At 31.9% G+C, this 18,448-nt stretch overlaps 1 protein-coding gene across 1 annotated transcript; it reads left to right on the forward strand.

Moving 5' to 3' along the window:
- Positions 1 to 7,462: 7,462 nt before the first annotated feature.
- CPN60A (chaperonin-60alpha) lies at positions 7,463 to 11,654 on the forward strand. The gene is made up of 8 exons (XM_012209361.4): positions 7,463 to 7,708; positions 7,978 to 8,161; positions 8,784 to 8,905; positions 9,063 to 9,270; positions 9,370 to 9,515; positions 9,628 to 9,934; positions 10,083 to 10,534; positions 11,075 to 11,654. Exons 1-8 carry the CDS (start codon positions 7,655 to 7,657, stop codon positions 11,360 to 11,362), a joined length of 1,761 nt encoding a protein of 586 aa, XP_012064751.1. The 5' UTR covers positions 7,463 to 7,654; the 3' UTR covers positions 11,363 to 11,654.
- The last annotated feature ends 6,794 nt before the right edge of the window (positions 11,655 to 18,448 follow it).

The raw sequence follows: 18,448 nt of genomic DNA on the forward strand, positions 1-18,448 counted from the left end.
GAAACTGAGTCGAGTTTTGAGTTGTTCAGGTTTTGTTTGTGAAGTTCTAATGCAAACTCGTGCTAGATTTGAGCTTTTGTATTGAAGCTCGAGCTAGATTCGAGCTTTTACATTAAAGCTCGATCTCAGCATGTTTGAAACTATTAAGCTCGAGTTCGATTTGAACTCGATTCATTTAAAATTTGTTTGTGATATACACAAGCCAAGCTCGAGCCTTTTGCGATAGACTCGATGTTATGAATGAGATCATGTTTGATGTGTAAAATAGCATTACCACTAAATTTTGGCTAGACAACTGGTTACATGTTGGGACTCTAATGACAAGAAACCCAAAGGAAATGAATTCCTAGAACCCCTAATCGAGTGGATCGGATCAAAGATTAAGATGAATCCCCCTCTATGGCAACCCATGTTTATACAGAAACGGAAACACCAATAATCGAGTAAATAACAAGATAAACGCCATAATGAGTTGATAAGTTTACCTTAATTCTTGATGCAATTAGAGGATAGCAAATTCTCACAATCACTCTAATTAAGAAGAACATGCAAGAGCATGAACAATTCTGCCTTAGATTCAACTTATGCCAAAAAATCTCAGTTTACATCTTAAGGATGCTATTTATATGCCTCAAACAAACCTAACTCTAAAGAAGAGTATCTAACTAGGCTGCCCTAAGGCCAAAACACATGGGCCTAACTAGTACACACAAAATAGAATCATTTCCAGCCCAAAATAGACAACTTAATATTGGGCAGATTTCATGCATCATAAAATCAGCCCAAAACAACTTAAATAAACACTATGAGCCCATATCCCTTACATATTAATTAGACCAAAACAAGCAACAAGGGATAAGAACACGTCCAAGCCCATATCCCTTACATATTAGCATGGTTAGGGTGTGCTACACCAACAACAAATGTCTCCAACATTGTAAGAAGCCTAAGTGTGTCTTCAAGTTCCACACAACACTTGTTAAATGCCACATCATGAAGCTCTTGTGTAATTTGGTCAACATATAAGGACATGGCTGCCCCATATCGCTTGGCATGGCTCCGTGTAATTGCCCCACTAGGAAGCACCAATGGATCTGTATCATTCCCCCTTTCCTCGAAAAGATTCGTCCTCGAATCTTAGTTAAAAGTTGAGGTATCCTTTTGCTTGCTAGGATCAGACCACTTTTCCGTAGAATCCATACCTTTTTCTTTACTCTTCTTCTCCTTTTTTGACCGTATTGAACTCCATTGGTTGCTAGAACTTGAATATGCCTTTGCAACTCCTTTGTCTCCATTGGATTTCTTCTATAGACTGGTCGATTTGGAATGGTGGAGCCAAAAATGAAGTCGATTTGATGTTCTATCCCTCTCAAAGGTGGCAATCCACTAGGTAACTCTTCAGGAAAGACATCAGTGAACTCCATTGGGCCATTAATTTGTTTGGTATCTTTTGCGGCCTCTTTCTCTCTCTCAAGCAACTTTTTTTTATCAATATTCACTTCTTGAGGTGTCAATGGTGCAAGAACCACCTTTTTACCCTCAAATGAAGATTGGGTAATCTCTTCCGGAAATGCATGTTCAAAATCCTGCAAAAGATCAACAAACACACTTGGCAAGGATGGGTTAAGATCATTAGTGGCCAAATAAGCTCCCTTGCACAAAGGTACAAGTATAGGCTGATTATTGTACAAAGCATGTTTATCCTCACTTGTCCTAGCTATCAAACTCACATTCTTTTCTTTTTCTTTTCCTTCTTTCTTTTTAGATGCACTATGTGTATTTTCACTCATTTTATTTTCAATCTCTTTTTCTTTCTTTACAACCTCAATTCTCATACTTTACTTTTTACACTGGTCTTCATACACTTCTTTTGAGGAAAATGACGTTAGAATGGTCATCCGCCCATCCTTTGTGAATGAATACCTTATTGAGGTAATCCACACTTTTCCTTCCTTGGACCCTTCCTAACTTATTGTTCCAATCCCTAAAGTAATGATTAGGATTATCGACCTCCTCATCTTCAAGAGTTTGAAATCTAGTTGGGGAAGTACTAGGATAAGCTCTTGTTGTATGAGAGCTTTGGGCGGCTTTAATCTCCTGCAAATCCTTTTTCATATCTTGGAGGAAACTGTTGTGGATTTTAAACTGCCCTTGGATTGACTCCATGAAAAGTTTCAACTGAGGATCTTTAATTTGATTTCCTTCCCCGCTGGTTTCTCCAGACTTGCCTATACTCATGATTAGTACTTAAAAAAAATAGAAATCACAAAAGAATAGTGTTAAGATAAAAACACTCCCTCACGTGTTTACACTCCTTACCCCTCCTTGCAATTCCTCCAATTGTACTTCAGAATTTCCAAGCCAACCAACCAACTCAAAGAACGTTTAGAACACAAGGAAATAAACCTTAACAAGGAAAAGTAAGCACAAATTCTAGAAAGAACAGTTAAAAATGAAATGGACAGTAGCACAAGAACTAGATTATGTACTACTTGATTATATCAGTTTAGAGTGCAAAAACAAGCAAACACACCCTAATATTGTAATAGAAGCAAAGAAGGCACAAATAAAGAAAATAAAACTGAAATTTAAAAAGACGAATTCTGGATATAATGTATGAATTTAGTTCACTACAAAGCAAACCAAATATGGACCTAATTTAATTCTACCCAATTAAAGCAAGCAAACAATAAAACTAAAATTTCATATTTGACACAGAAATTATAGTGATAACCAGATTCACTTGTTGTCACAAGTTGATTAATTTTATCTCTAAAAAATGCATGCTTGTGCAAATAAGTGTAATATAGGCTGTCCTAGCAAAATAATTAACTTGTCCAGCAATGAGTTTGTATTTTCTCAAGATAAGACCCCAAACCAAGTCAAAATATGATGCCCTTCAAATGAGTAAAGGATAGGCTGTCAATTAAGATCCCTAATCAAGTCAAATATTCTGCCTTTAATTAAGAGTGAGATAGGCTGTCCTAGCAAGAATAATTAACTTTTCCAGCAATGACTTTGTGTTTTCTCAAGATAACATCACAAATTAAGTCAAAATATGCTACCCTACAAATGAGTGTAAGATAGGCTGTCAATAAGTTCCCAAATCAAGTCAAATATTCTGTCTTTAATTAAGTGTGAGACAGGCTATCTTAGCAAGAATAATTAATTTTTCCAGCAATGACTTTGTGTTTTCTCAAGATAACATCCCAAATCAAGTCAAAATATGCTACCCTTCAAATGAGTGTAAGCTAGGATGTCAATAAGTTCCCAAATCAAGTCAAATATTCTGTCTTTAATTAAGTGTGAGATAGACTGTCATAATTAGATTGTTTAGGTTGTCCAGCAATGATCTCTCCTTTTTTGTTTTTTTTAAACAGATCTGATTAAACAAATCTATGGCTAAACAAAGAGAAAAACTTCCAGATCTTGAATTGATCAAAAGGATAACTAGAAAAACGTGGCAAACAACAAGAATATCCAAAGAGAAAATCCAGATCCAAGAACATCTAAAAAGAAAACTCCAGATCCAAAAAGATTTAAAGAGAAAATTTCCAGATCCAAGAAGATCTAAAGAGAAGAGTCCAGATCCAAGAAGATTTAAAGAGAAAAAGTCCAGATCCAAGAATATTTAAAGAGAAAATTCTATATCCAAGAAGATTTAAAGTGAAAAGGTCCAGATCCAAGAAGATCTAAAGAGAAAAATCCAAATCTAGAATGAAAGCAAGTATTAAGACAACATCAACGGAAATCCAGCAACTAGAAAGCTCAAATTCCTAAACTAAGATAACAGAACTTACCTTAAATCTTTGATTTGGCTCTGATACCAAATGACAAGAAACCCAAAGGAAATGAATTCCTAGAACCCCTAATCGAGTGGATCGGATCAAAGATTAAGATGAATCCCCCTCTATGGCACCCCACGTTTATACAGAAATGGAAACACCAATAATCGAGTAAAGAACAAGATAAACGCCACAATGAGTTGATAAGTTTACCTTAATTCTTGATATAATTAGAGGATAGCAAATTCTCACAATCACTCTAATTAAGAAGAACATGCAAGAGCATGAACAATTCTGCCTTAGATTCAACTTATGCCAAAAAATCACGTTTTACATCTTAAGGATGCTATTTATATGCCTCAAACAAACCTAACTCTAAAGAAGAGAATCTAACTAGGCTGCCCTAAGGCCAAAACACATGGGCCTAACTAGTACACACAAAATAGAATCATTTTCAGCCCAAAATAGACAACTTAATATTGGGCAGATTTCATGCATCATAAAATCAACCCAAAACAACTTAAATAAACACTATGAGCCCATATCCCTTACATATTAATTAGACCAAAACAAGCAACAAGGGATAAGAACACGTCCAAGCCCATATCCCTTACATATTAGCATGGTTAGGGTGTGCTACACCAACAGCAAATGTCTCCAACATTGTAAGAAGCCTAGGTGTGCCTTCAAGTTCCACACAACACTTGTTAAATGCCACATCATGAAGCTCTTGTGTAATTTGGTCAACATATAAGGACATGGCTGCCCCATATCGCTTGGCATGGCTCCGTGTAATTGCCCCACTAGGAAGCACCAATGGATCCGTATCATCTAATCCAGTATTACCAAGGAGTTGATATTCTTAAACAATAACAAATAGTTTCTGCTTACTGGAATTCAGGTAGTGGTGACAATGGGATATTTTTTTCTCCTTGGCTTCCTTTTCAGGTTCTCAATGTTCTCCAACCCCATTTCTCAGTCAAGGATATTAATGATCTGGATGGGGTCGCTCTGCAACACTTGACATCTGGTCAATACTCGATACAATCCTCCTATCATTATTTAGCTAATTCCGAGTCTTTAGCTAATGACTCGATTTGGCAGGGTTTTTGGCATCTGAAAATGCCCCAGCAAATACGTGTATTCTTCTGGTAGGTTGCTCATGCTAAAATTATGTCAATATGGAGCATGTTAAACATGATTTCTTGACAAACCTGTATTATTATGCTTGTCCGCAGGTTCTTGAGATAATTTTACATTTGACAATAGACTATCCTGATGCCAAATGAATTTAGAATCTTCTTCGTGGTTATCAGATGGTGCCTTCTTCTTTTTTGCTAACTTGTAAAGTTGGTTGGACAAGAATTTATGTTGTGACTTTTGGGCTGGTGGTGGTTGTGTATGGAATGTTTTGTTTATTATTATTCTTTGGTGGCTATGGATGTTTTGAAATGACTGTGTATTCGATCCTTCTACTCAACACAAGTCCCTAACCTCTCTGTTTTTGCATATAAAAAAGTTTGAAAATTCATCTTGCGTGGAATAAATAGGACAATGGGCTATTACTATAGACTAGAAACTAACTTTTATTATCAACAGGGAGGCTACTCTGCATGGTTGGATTACGATAAACACTAATAGGAGTTCTCATGAGAATTGAGGGGCTACTAGAAGTGAGGGTTGCTTTAGAATTGTTCGGGACATTGACTAGGAGATTTTACTACTAATATGGGGTATGGCAATGTTTTAGAGGCCAAATTATGGGCTGTCTTGCATGCTCTTAACATTGCTTGGACTAAGGATTGGAAGAAAGTGACGCTTCAAACTGATTCATAGGTTGTTGTTAATATGTTGAACAGTGCAGGTACAATTTCTTTATGTTATAAGAATTTGGTTTCAAGTTGTGTTGCTCTGATTAACAAGAAATGGGGTGGTCAAGTTTATTAAGATCTTTCGTGAGACTAACTATATAACTGATTCGTTAGCAAATAAGGCTCTTTTCCAACCTCGTAGGCTTCATTATTTGGATTTTTCATCTGTTACGACTCGAGAATTTGTTATGCTGATATTGTGGGTGCTGTTTCGCCTAGGATATAATCTAATGGATTAAATTCCTCCCTGTTATTAAAAAAAAAAAAAAAAGCACAGAAAGGTATAACTTAATGGTAAACACGTACAACCTAATAATAAATCCAGTTCGAATCTCTCTTCCCTATACTCAAAAATTAATAATCTAAAAGATAAATTTATTGCATTAATAATAAGTATTACTTAGTTTTTTCAATAATTAATAATCACACTGTAAATTGATGTATCATTTTGTTATTTTTTAGTTTAATTATTTTTATTTTTTATTCTAAAATTTAATTCCTTTTTGAGTACTATGTATATGACTATTATATTCACTAAATTTGCTATACAAATTCTTTTTCATTTTTTTTTTTTTTAATGTTCAACCTCTTTTTGAAGGGTGATAAAAATTAACATCATAAGTAAAAGACACCTAACGATTATCGATCCATTGAGTTGCTTTCTTTTATTCATTCATAGTTTGAGTAAAACAGATTGCTTCGATTTATAGAAGCAATATCAATGTTTATTATTTTTAGTTTTGCAAATAAGGTAACTTTTTTCTTTTTAATTTATTAGGATACAGTGCTTCTATCATTTTTAAATTTATAAGAAAAAGATTAGAGTAGTAGTTTTTCTTATAATAGTCAAAGACTTTTTTTTTTTTAAAAAAAAAAAGGTAAATAACACATATTATTTCTTTCATCATATTAATTTATTTACGTTTATCAATCAAATTAAATTATTATTAATTGTTTATATATTTATAAGGTTTTCTTTATTATTTTTATTTTTTATTTTTGTAAATCTTTTAAGTTATCAAAAAATAATGGTATTAGTATAATATGTTGATGAAATATACTAAATACTCAATAAAATAAATTTTAAAATAATAATTATAATTATAAATATAAAAATAATATAGCTCTTTCATACAAATAACTTCTAAATGTTATAATATGTAGAGAAAGAGAGAATTTTATTAGGCCTAATTTCCTTTGTTATTTCAATTTTACGAATTGGTGTAATTCACATTATTGAGACATGTTTCATCAATTATTAAGGAGAATGATTTTTCATAATTAGCTTTTCCAACTTTTATGCTATGTTTGGGAAGAGCGAAGAAGTAAAATAAAGGTGAAAATAGAATAAAAGTGTAAAATGAAACTATTCATTTTCATTTCAAAATGGAGTGAAAATAGGCTAAGATGGGTTATTTTATACCATCCTTCACATTTTCACCGCAAACCAAATAAGGAATCTTGATAATCTCAAAAAATTTTCACCGTCTATTTTATATTCATTCAAATAAAGTATTAAATAAATTTAATTAGTCAAAATACTAAAAACTATATAAAATATTATTGTTTAATATATCGGAATTTAAATTGATGCTTTATATAATATTAGAAAAGTTTATATTGTTTCTTTTTATGCTTTGCTCCCTTATATTATGTGAAAGAAATAAAAATATTGCTAACTTTAAATTATCAACTACGTATCAAATTAACAAAAAAAAGGAAAAAAGGAAAAAAAAACAATCTACACCTACAAACGCATCCCTTTTTTTCCCGTTTCGGCGGTGGTTAAGTTCAGTGGCTAACCAACAAAACCCAAAAAAAACTCGACGCTTCTACGAAGTCGAAAGAATCTTCTGGAACTTCATTTCTATCAATAAAACTAAACCCTAATACCCTCAGTCTTTGGCTTGCCTCCTTTCCTTATCCACACAAAACACCACCATCTAACTGCCCTCTCAAAGCTCAAAAACCCTACTTTCTCTCTTGGGTCACAGAGAAATGGCAACATCTAATGCTATTTCCACAGCTTCCATTCTTTGCTCTCCGAAACAGGTATTTTCTTGCTTAAGCTTTCTGATTGTTTTCCGAGAAAAAGTAAGCGATTGAAGAATTTAATTACTTAAATGAGCAAAAGTGAACAGATGTAATGGGTTTTGTGAGTTTTCATTTTCTTTTATGTGCTTGTTTGTACATATAAATCTTGCATTTTGAGTATTTATTTTGTAGCTTTCGCAATTTCACTTGTATTGCATGGCAAATCTTAATATCTCGTTGTTTTTGTTAGTGGCAAATTTTTTAATTATATGCAATTTTACTTGCAGGGGAGCTTGAGGAGGAGAGTGAATCAGCAGCAGAATCATAGGCTGAATTATGGGCAGTCAGCCAGAAGATTTACAGTGCGAGCAAATGCAAAGGACATTGCCTTTGATCAGCACTCAAGGACTGCTCTTCAGTCTGGCATTGATAAGCTTGCTGATGCTGTTGGGCTTACACTTGGTCCTAGGGGTATCTTCTTGTTCTAGTATATTATATAATATATCATTTGTCTTGACTTTTCCATCTACAGCTCAAATAGATGAAATTTTGATTAGATATGAAACTTTTGTTAACCAAATGATGTATTGATGTCAAATCCTTGCTATTGTTTGCTGTAATTTTGAAGTCCAATTTAAATTTTTAGCTAAAAATCTGATGTAAGATACTAGGCAAAAGCCAAGTTGGTTTCTAGCAGTAATAGCAATAAGCATGTTTTGTTGTGAAGTAGCTGAGTAGAAAATGTGTTGGTTGTGGGGTTCAGGAATGATTGTTGCTTTGCTGAATTTTCGGATAATGGTTGATTGGAATGCTTTTAGCATGCATTGTTTGAGGAGTATCAATTTGAATGCTTTTAGCTTTCTCCTTTTACAAGTGTGATACAGTTAAGTTTTTCCTTGTTGAGCTTCTGTGTTTTGTAAATATCTCGGAATGGATTTTTGTCAATGGCTCAGAATGTATCCTTTTCTTCCCCCCACCCCCGTGCAACTTTATAGTGTTGAACAAAGTCTTCCACCAGCAGTTTTGCAAGGAAATTTGATAAGGAAATATAAGGGGAAGATGCTAACTCCCATACTTCAATTGCATATTGTAGGGAGAAACGTTGTCTTGGATGAGTTTGGAAGTCCTAAGGTAGTCAATGATGGTGTAACAATTGCCCGAGCTATTGAACTACCCGATCCCATGGAGAATGCCGGTGCAGCCCTAATAAGGGAGGTAAGTCTTCCTATCCAGAATCTCTCTCGTTACTAATTGTGTAATTTACTCATTTACTTGCCATATCCATACCATTTGTTATCATGTTTTTTGGTTGACTATATATAGCAAGGGTTTGGAATTAGTACATTGACATGTTTTTGATGTGCGGGTGAAGGTTGCAAGTAAAACCAATGACTCTGCTGGTGATGGGACAACAACTGCCTCAGTCCTTGCACGAGAAATAATCAAGCTAGGGCTTTTGAATGTCACCTCTGGAGCTAATCCTGTCTCAATAAAAAAGGGAATTGATAAGACAGTCCAGGGTCTGGTAGTGGAGCTAGAAAAGAAAGCTAGGCCTGTTAAAGGTCGTGATGACATCAAAGGTACTATACTTCTTACACTGCCTTTGTCTATTAAAATGATCTGTATCCCAATTATTTCTAGTTATTTGATTTGTAATTTACATTGAGTTATGTCTTCAGCTGTTGCTTCCATTTCTGCTGGAAATGATGAGTTGATTGGGACAATGATTGCTGATGCAATTGACAAAGTTGGGCCTGATGGTGTTTTGTCTATTGAGTCATCCTCCTCATTTGAGACAACAGTAGAAGTTGAAGAAGGAATGGAGGTATGCTTATCATCTATCACAGCCTGCCCCCATTTTTTTTTTTTTTTTTTCATGATTTCTGCTAATTCAGGTGGTTTGACTAAAAAGCTAACATCATTCTTCTGTATTGCAGATTGACAGAGGTTATATCTCTCCTCAATTTGTAACAAATCCTGAGAAGCTAATTTGTGAATTCGAGAATGCAAGAGTGTTGGTTACAGATCAGAAAATTTCAGCAATAAAGGACATTATTCCCCTGCTAGAGAAGACCACTCAATTGAGGGCACCTTTGCTTATAATTGCTGAGGATGTCACTGGGGAGGCTTTGGCTACCCTTGTTGTGAACAAGCTGCGTGGCATCCTTAATGTTGCTGCCATCAAAGCTCCTGGATTTGGTGAACGAAGAAAAGCTATGCTTCAAGACATTGCCATCTTGACAGGTGTGCAGTTAATAATGAACTGTGTGATTTTCTATGGAGTTTGCTAATATGTGTGTGTGTGTGTGTGTTTGCCGATTCAAGTATTATTGAGTTGTTTATTTGTTGATGCTTAATATTGTTAGTTCTCCCTGGTTTTCCTGCATTTTAGGAGCTGAGTTCCAAGCCAGTGATTTGGGTTTGCTCATTGAAAATACATCCGTTGAGCAGCTTGGTTTGGCCAGAAAAGTGACCATCTCCAAGGACTCTACCACAATTATTGCAGATGCTGCATCTAAGGACGAGTTACAAGCCAGGATTGCACAATTGAAAAAAGAGTTGGCTGAGACAGATTCAGTTTATGACTCAGAGAAATTGGCTGAGAGAATTGCCAAATTGTCTGGTGGAGTTGCTGTTATCAAAGTAGGGGCTGCAACAGAGACTGAGCTTGAAGATCGTAAACTCCGAATTGAGGATGCCAAGAATGCAACATTTGCTGCAATTGAGGAAGGCATTGTGCCGGGTGGTGGTGCGGCATTCGTTCATCTCTCGACTTCTGTGCCTGCAATTAAGGACAAGATTAGTGATGCGGATGAGCGTCTAGGTGCTGATATAGTGCAAAAGGTAAATTGTTACTCATTTTTAGGTACATATGTGGTGGTAGAACTGTGTAATAAACATTTTCAATGAAATCAGTTGCCCGATGACTCAGTAGGTCAAACGTGATGTAGTTTTCTTATTATATTTAATTGGTTATGTTGTTAACTTGCTTGTAATGAAGATGCAAGTCTTTCTCCTAGGGACAGAGTTTGTGTAAGTACATGGAGTTTCGAACAACTGCTACCAGTTCAGCGCCATGGAGTGTCAAAAGTTCCTAGTTTGGGTTCCTGTTTTTTTTCTGGGGTGTTGAGGGTCTGGGAGGGGAATAGCAGAGGAGTGACAGTATTTCTCCTGTCTAAAACTTTAGGGTTTACTTGATAGCCATTCAGTTTTTAAGATACCTGTTAAAATGTGTTTTGGTCCCAGGACGTTATTTCTGCAACTTCTTTTTTATTTTTTATTTTCAATTTTTTTCTTTTTAATCTTGAAGGTCTTTGATCTCTTTAATTGATATTTGCTTTTGTTGGTTGCTTGCATTAACCTGATACATTTGCTTGCATATAGGCATTGGTAGCACCAGCATCATTGATAGCTCAAAACGCTGGAATTGAAGGTGAGGTGGTTGTGGAGAAGCTAAAGGCTAGTGAATGGGAAATTGGTTACAATGCCATGGCAGATAAGTATGAGAACCTTGTGGAGGCTGGAGTTATCGACCCAGCAAAGGTGACAAGATGTGCCCTGCAGAATGCTGCATCAGTAGCCGGAATGGTCCTCACCACTCAAGCCATTGTGGTGGAAAAGCCTAAGCCTAAGGCACCAGCAGCTGCTCCTCCAGCAGGTCTTACAGTGTAATAACTAGGAAAGTTTCACACTAGTCGTTAGGTTTTCTGATGTTAATGAGAGTTTTGGTGGCGTTGAGCGATTGAATCAAATTTTTATCTCCTTGTGCCCATTTTGGACGGATTGATAATGTTATAGTTCATAAATTCCGTCGAGTTTGCAATTGTTGAAAATGTGTAAGATACCGATGATCTTATGTTGCATTAGGGGAAGATTTCATTCTCACTTGTATTATCTTTAAGAACAAAATAATTCTGATGAGAGAGTCTGGACACCGAAAAAGATCAGAGACAGTTTGATTTCAGTATGACTTGATGCTGGAGTGGTTGAGCCCAACCTGGAGTATGGTCCAATCTTAAATTTTGGATTTGGGCTATCCTAACAGGTGTATAAGTAACATTTTTGATTGAAAAAACAGTTGCTACCTATTGTGCTTCTCCAGCCATAAAAAGTGATTAAAAAAAAAAAAAATACAAATTCAATGTGTTGGAAGGGATTCAATATGCTCATAAATAATTGGATTTATCTTTTTTTTTTAAAAAAAAAAAAAAAAAAGAGAACAGCTGAATAAAATATTTATAGAGTGAAAGTGTATTGAAGTTGAATCATGTAATAATTGACCTATTTTTAGAATGGAAGTATAAAAATTCTTCATTTTCAAAAATACAAAAATATTATAAATTCGATTTTATATAAAAATAAGTTTATCAAGCATAAATTTGATAAATTCACATCAAACAATTTAAAACAAATTCTCCATTTTGATGATGTTGGAACAATTGGGTTATGTATATATTATATATGTAGCCCATTGAAAATGTGAACTATAGAGTGTGGTTTCCATTAAATGAAGTGAAAAGTGACTTATGGGATCCCATTTCTTCCATTTTAGTACATAAAAGTTGGAATAAAAGTCGAAAATTGATACCATAAAAGAATCCACTTTTTTGAAATTTTTGCAATCACGCCGATTTCTACTTTTGCTTCTTTTTTTCTCCCTTTAATAATCTTTTTTTTTTTTTTTTTTATTAATGAAAGGCATAATTGGTGACTCTTTTTTATATATTTTGCATGAACATATAATACATAATAGCAAAGTAGGAATAACAAATTTAACTAATCTATTATAAACTCATAGGAGAAGTTTCATCATTAAAAATCTAATTCTAATCATTAATTTTATTTTTTGAAGCCATCATCACATAAGCTTTTGCACTAGATCTCCATTATATACCAGCCAGGCAAATAATTAATAGTATATGGGGACAATGCAATGCTATGAACTATAGGATTCTATATTGGGACTTAAAAATTAATTATTAAAATTGAATAGGGCATAAAGAAAAAAAGACTATATGCATAGATATGGCAAAGATATAAATAGGTTGAAAAAGAAAGAGATTTTCTTTGGTTGATAATGTGGCCATTGGAAGCATCTTTGCTTATAATCACTCATTGTGTGCACAGAATTTGTTGATCTAGAAATGGTTCTTGTTTTAAATAATTTCTTAAGTGATAATATGATAATTAATGGAAAATTAAATAAGGAAGCTTTTTTTTTTTTAATGTTTTTCCTATTATCCATAGTCACATTAATTTTAAATATGGTTGTCTTCACTTTAAAAAAAAGAAAATTGATTAAGCTTGTAAACGTTTCGTTTGTTTTCATAAAATAACTTGCAAATAAATATTTTTCATAATTTTTTGTTATTTGAGGTGTTCAGAAAAGTAAGTGAACGAAAATATTTTTCTAGTCAAAAGAAAATTAAGTCATTTTTAGAGCGTGAAGCATTTGTTGAATTTTGACAAATTTATTATAACCTTATAAATTTCATATTTTTCTTAATTTATTAATCATTAATAGTCACTACCACCACTCACTGTTCACCACCAGCTACCACCGTAGGTGACTGATTTATCATTTTTTTTTGCGTTGTTCTCATATTTAATAATAAAATAAAATACGAAATTTATATTATTATTATTATTATTATTATTATTATTATTATTGTCTTCTAAGTTAAAATTTTTAATATTTTTAACCATTTTTCAAAAATAGTTATTTCCGGAAACAAACATAGCATTAGTTAAATATTTCTCTATCCGTCTCAAATTATAAATCGTTTAAAGTTTATGCAGATGGAGTAAAGAAGCAATATTAATTCGTTTAAATTATAACTAAATCAAAGGTAACTTGTATAAATTATATTTTATCTCAAAACCAATAGTAACTTATGAACATAGATATTGCATCTGATATAAATAGTGGTAAAATTAGAAAAAATCATTTATTACTCATTATAATAATCCAAATATCTTATATTTTGAGACAAAATAATCAACTTAAAATGACTTATATTTTTGGAATGGATGGAGTATACTTAGAATTAAAAAATAACAATCTAATCGATTTAGCTTTAGGTTGATTTACTAGGCTAGGAACTCTAAATATGCCATACTCTTTTAAATAATTCAACCCCTTATTTTGAATTTCATTTTCTCATCTAGTTATTTTGAAAAATAATCACGAGTTACGTAATAGAATAGCTATTTTTTTTAAAAAAAAATATATTTGTAAATTATTAAAAGTTTTATTGTATTAAATTTTATTAAAGAAATTTGAATTCGAAATCTTTCACTTTTCCTATTTTCTAACAACCATAAATGAAACTACGTGTAAGACTCCGTAATTTAAATGGCTAACCAAATTAAAGTTTTATTATATTTATATTGAGACCAAAACTTAAAATTATGAATGGGGCAATAAGCCATGAGTATGCAATGAGAATTAGATTATATGGTGAAATTTGACCATCAAAATTTTTTTTTTTAATATGTGGGAGACCTATTGAATTGAAATGATATTGTGAATCACGTTACTCAAATAACTATATTTTTTGAATAATGTTCGTCAAATTGGGACTATCAAACCTTTGAAAGTGACCGAGGCTTACTGATTTATTAGGATAGGATGAACTTTTTTTTTTTTTTTTTTGGTTTTCTGCATTGGACAGGCACCAAATTGGGCTGGCGACAGAGTCAATGGCATGGCCGTTTTGCTAAGCCATCTCCAAAGCTCAAGTTGGGGATAGTGACATCGCCGGTCAAATAACGGTGGTCTAGCTGATGGCACAGTTGGAAATATCTTACCATCCTAAGAAGCTTCCAAACCGTAACACTATTTAGCTAATAGGTCAAGGATTAAATATATGTAGTCTTAGTATAAGACTTTATAATTCAAATCTAAGGGTAAGTGAACTGAACAAATTGAAATTTTCTGAAATAAAAATTGGACCATTTGAATCGGTTGGTTTTGATCAATTTAGTTTGCTTTTTAACTATTTTTAATAGTTTTAAGTTTATTTTTGGATTTCATGAAAAGAAAATAAAACCAAACAAAAAAATTTCAATTCTTTCCATGAAAATCAAAATTAAATTATATTTATTAATTGGTTCAGTCAATTTCATCCAAATTCTATAAAAGTAATAAATCAAAATTAGAAAAATATTACTGTAATTTGATTATTATCCTAATCTAAATAAATTGAATTCTTATAAAATCAAACCTAAAAAATAGCCTAATTTTTCTATTTACCTCAAAGCATTTTCCTTTTAATTTAAAGAATAATAAAATAATCCTTCATTCATAATTAAAAAAATGTAAAATAATAATTTAAGTGAATTAATTTTTTGCAAACTTTATATTTTTTTCACTAATTGATAATGATCAGACTGAGCCATTAAGTAGCTAATGAGGATAAATATAAAGATTTGAAATTCCAGACAGCATTTGTTTTTGAAAGATAAAAATCACGGATTGGAATATTTGATGGTCCCGACTTGATCCCCGTCCAGGTTTTAAAATTCTGCTAAATTTTTATCAGGACAGGGATGAATGTTTTGTTGGGTGCTGACTCTGACATTTGTCAGCTGCATTGATGGGGCAAAACGAAGTATGAAAATGACTAAACATTAATGTTTTCAGACTCTAATTACCAAAATGGTTCAAAATATAATTTATATATAATCACAAATTTAACTATAATAATGTTTCTGGCAAATTGTAAGTAAATGTTATCATATTTTAAAAAATAAATACTCTAAAGTTTTAAATAATAATAAATATTTCCATGCTAATAAATAACATTAAAGCGGTGCAGGCAAAATAATTAATTATTTTAGTAGTTGTTAACTGTTTTTATAGTTGTTAATTATTTTATTAGTATTTTATCAAATAATATGTCATAATATGCTCTCTTAAACTTCAATGGACTGTTTGAATGGAGGTAAAATATAAAAAGAACGTAAAATAAATTTATATTAGTTCCAGGGCTCAGGTCCTAATTCTGCATACGTAATTATTCTGTTTTTGCAGATTGCTTTATCATTTGGTGCAAGTATAAGTTCTTTTCTTCATAAGTGAGAATTTCTGTTGAAATTTGTTACTTGTTATTCTTTCCATTTCACTTAAATTATCTTCTTAGTCTATATGAAAAATTAAAAGTAGTACTGTCTGATTGTTCATAAATACAAAAAGATACTAGAGTATAATATGCAAGTTGAGAAAGGATTAGAATTTGCTAAGCAGAAGTATATTGCCTCCATAAATAATATCAAATGTTCAAAATTTAGAGTTAGTTAACTTTATCTGCAATATTTAGTATTTGAAATTTATAGTCACCATTGTTAGGAAGGCTTATCACTACTTGGGAGTGCTAACAATGAAATTCAAGATACTAAACCCGAGTCAATTGGCCCTTTTATACACCCAAAATTACAATTTGAGTTTGGTAAGCCAAAAAATTTGTTAACTAAAAACCCCAGGTAACAGTATAAAACTGGAGGCATGTATATCTTTTAAAGATAACAAGAGATAAGCTATAAAAGAACCTGCAAAGTGGCAAAAGGGCAGTCAACCGCCTCCATCTCCGCCATCATAAATGAGTGTTTCTTTTCTGTTCATGACATGATTAAAACATTATCATTTTCACTTTGCTTTTTGATTTCTTGAGTTTGGAATTTCCCCTTTGTCAAAAGAGCGCTTGTTATCGCATATCATCATTGAGGGCCAAAAAGTGAAAGAATAGATAAAGAAAAACATTCCTGGTTTAGTGGTTTATTTTATTTATATTGATTAAATTTTTAATATGAGTGTTTTATCAAACCATATGAATAAAATGTGACAGAAAAAGTAATAAATAATATGCTTTTTTTTTACACCTACAGTTAACCTACTTAATTAACATTTATGCACCGTTAATTTTGACTTTAAAGTATATTAGGATAATAAATTGGACAATATTTTCCACTTGAATACGAGTGGATTAAGAATTAACAACGCTAGACATACCTATCATTTTGCAATTTATTTTTATCTTTTTCATTATAAAATTTTAAAATATATAAAAATTCATATAAATAGCTGAAAAAAAAAAATACAAAGAGTTTCATGTAATCTATACGTGGAATAACGATATAAGGAAGATAAGAAAAAAGTGAAAGTTAAAAAAAGAAGAGTCATATCATATGTTTTTTTATTTATTATTTTGATGAAATATTTTATTTATTCTTCTTGGAAAAAGCATAGCTTCCCAATTCCCAATGCAAAATGGACGTCCGTAAGGTCAACATTTTGTCCAAAAAAGGAACTATGAAATACCGTATGCACCCGTCGGCGTGGGCTGTTTTTCTTTTTTTCTTAAAAAAAACAAACAAACAGAACCTTTCTTTTCTTTAAAATTTTGGTTTGTTCATTACGACATTATTAGAGAAAGGGAGATTTCATAGCAAGGAACGCTAAACTCTCAAATAAAATGTTTTTTTTTTTTTTTTTTTTTTTTTAGGAATGCTAAATGGCTCGTGCTGAGCCTCACACAATAAGAATAAAGAGAATCTTTGCATATAAAATATCCTGATTGCCTTTAAATAAATATTTTTTTGTGAGTGACTGAAAATTTAAATTTGAAATTTATTTTTTCTCTCTTATTTTAATAATGATAAATTGATAAAACCACAAGCCCCAAAGGTACATATAGTTCACCGCCGGAATTGCCATATATAGTGGCCGGAAAATAAAATTACTTACAAAATCTGAATTTTTGATTTATTTAAAATTCAAAAATTTTGAAAATAAAATTTACGAGATATAGAAATGAAAATAAATAAATATTTTTATAATCAATATTTTCTATTATGCTCTATTTTGGACAGAAACAAGCCAAGATGACAGATGGATCAGTGTTTTGCAGTGAGCTTTCTTTTTCATGTGCGTGCCAATTGCCAAAGCCGTGTGCTCTTTTGCTCTTTCTTTTTTTCTTTTTTTTGTATCCATTTGTTTTTTAATTTTTATTTATTTATTAATAATTCTTTTTGAGCATTACGATGATTCTACATTCAGCGGTATTGAGTATTTACGTGTATGATTGTGAAATGATTTCATTTACACGTGGCATTTAATTAGATCTTAGGCTAGCTTTTTATATCCTAGTTCTTACTTTAGCTACAAGATCACTGTATCACAAGCTTTTAAAATTATTTCTAGTTCGTATGCCCATAATTCGGCTCGCAATTACGAGCTTGCCATCAGTAGACAAAAGGCCTCTAGCATTTTTTATTTCAAAAAAACTCCTTCCCCTCTAAAAATAGTCTTAAATTTAACGGCAAAATTATTAAAAATACCCCAAGTTTTGGGTGTAGTTTTAATTATATCTTAAATTAAATTTTCTTTTCCTAATTCTATAAATTTCAGTTTTAGTTATAATAGTATTTTAATTTCAAATTTATCAAATTTGATGCATCAAATATTATTTGCATAAAATATTATTTTCATTGAATTTATATTCTCTTTTACGGTCAAATTAATTAAAAATTTACTGTTTAATAATGCCCTAACTAATATTGGTTAGGAATTTAAATTCATAAAAAACCACGTAAAATAATAAATTTTAGTTAGTAAACATAAAATATTAATTTAATGGAAGTATGATTTTGGAGGAAGAGAAATAATTATGGAAAATATCGTGAGAATTTTTTTTTTTTTTTTGAAAAGAGGAGAAAAATATTTAAGGAAGTAATATTTCACTTATTTTTCATCTTGAT

This window comes from Jatropha curcas, chromosome 1 (genome assembly GCF_041381405.1).
Source record: "Jatropha curcas cultivar XTBG-Jc1 chromosome 1, XTBG_Jcur_1.0, whole genome shotgun sequence".
In the NCBI taxonomy this organism is placed as follows: Eukaryota; Viridiplantae; Streptophyta; class Magnoliopsida; order Malpighiales; family Euphorbiaceae; genus Jatropha; species Jatropha curcas.

Excerpts from the sequence above, each read along its gene's own strand:
- CPN60A (XM_012209361.4), top strand. The coding sequence starts at position 7,655 with ATGGCAACATCTAATGCTATTTCCACAGCTTCCATTCTTTGCTCTCCG. Across the intron at positions 8,162-8,783 it reads GCTTACACTTGGTCCTAGGG|GGAGAAACGTTGTCTTGGAT; the intron begins GTATCTTCTTGT and ends TGCATATTGTAG. Across the intron at positions 9,516-9,627 it reads AAGTTGAAGAAGGAATGGAG|ATTGACAGAGGTTATATCTC; the intron begins GTATGCTTATCA and ends TCTGTATTGCAG.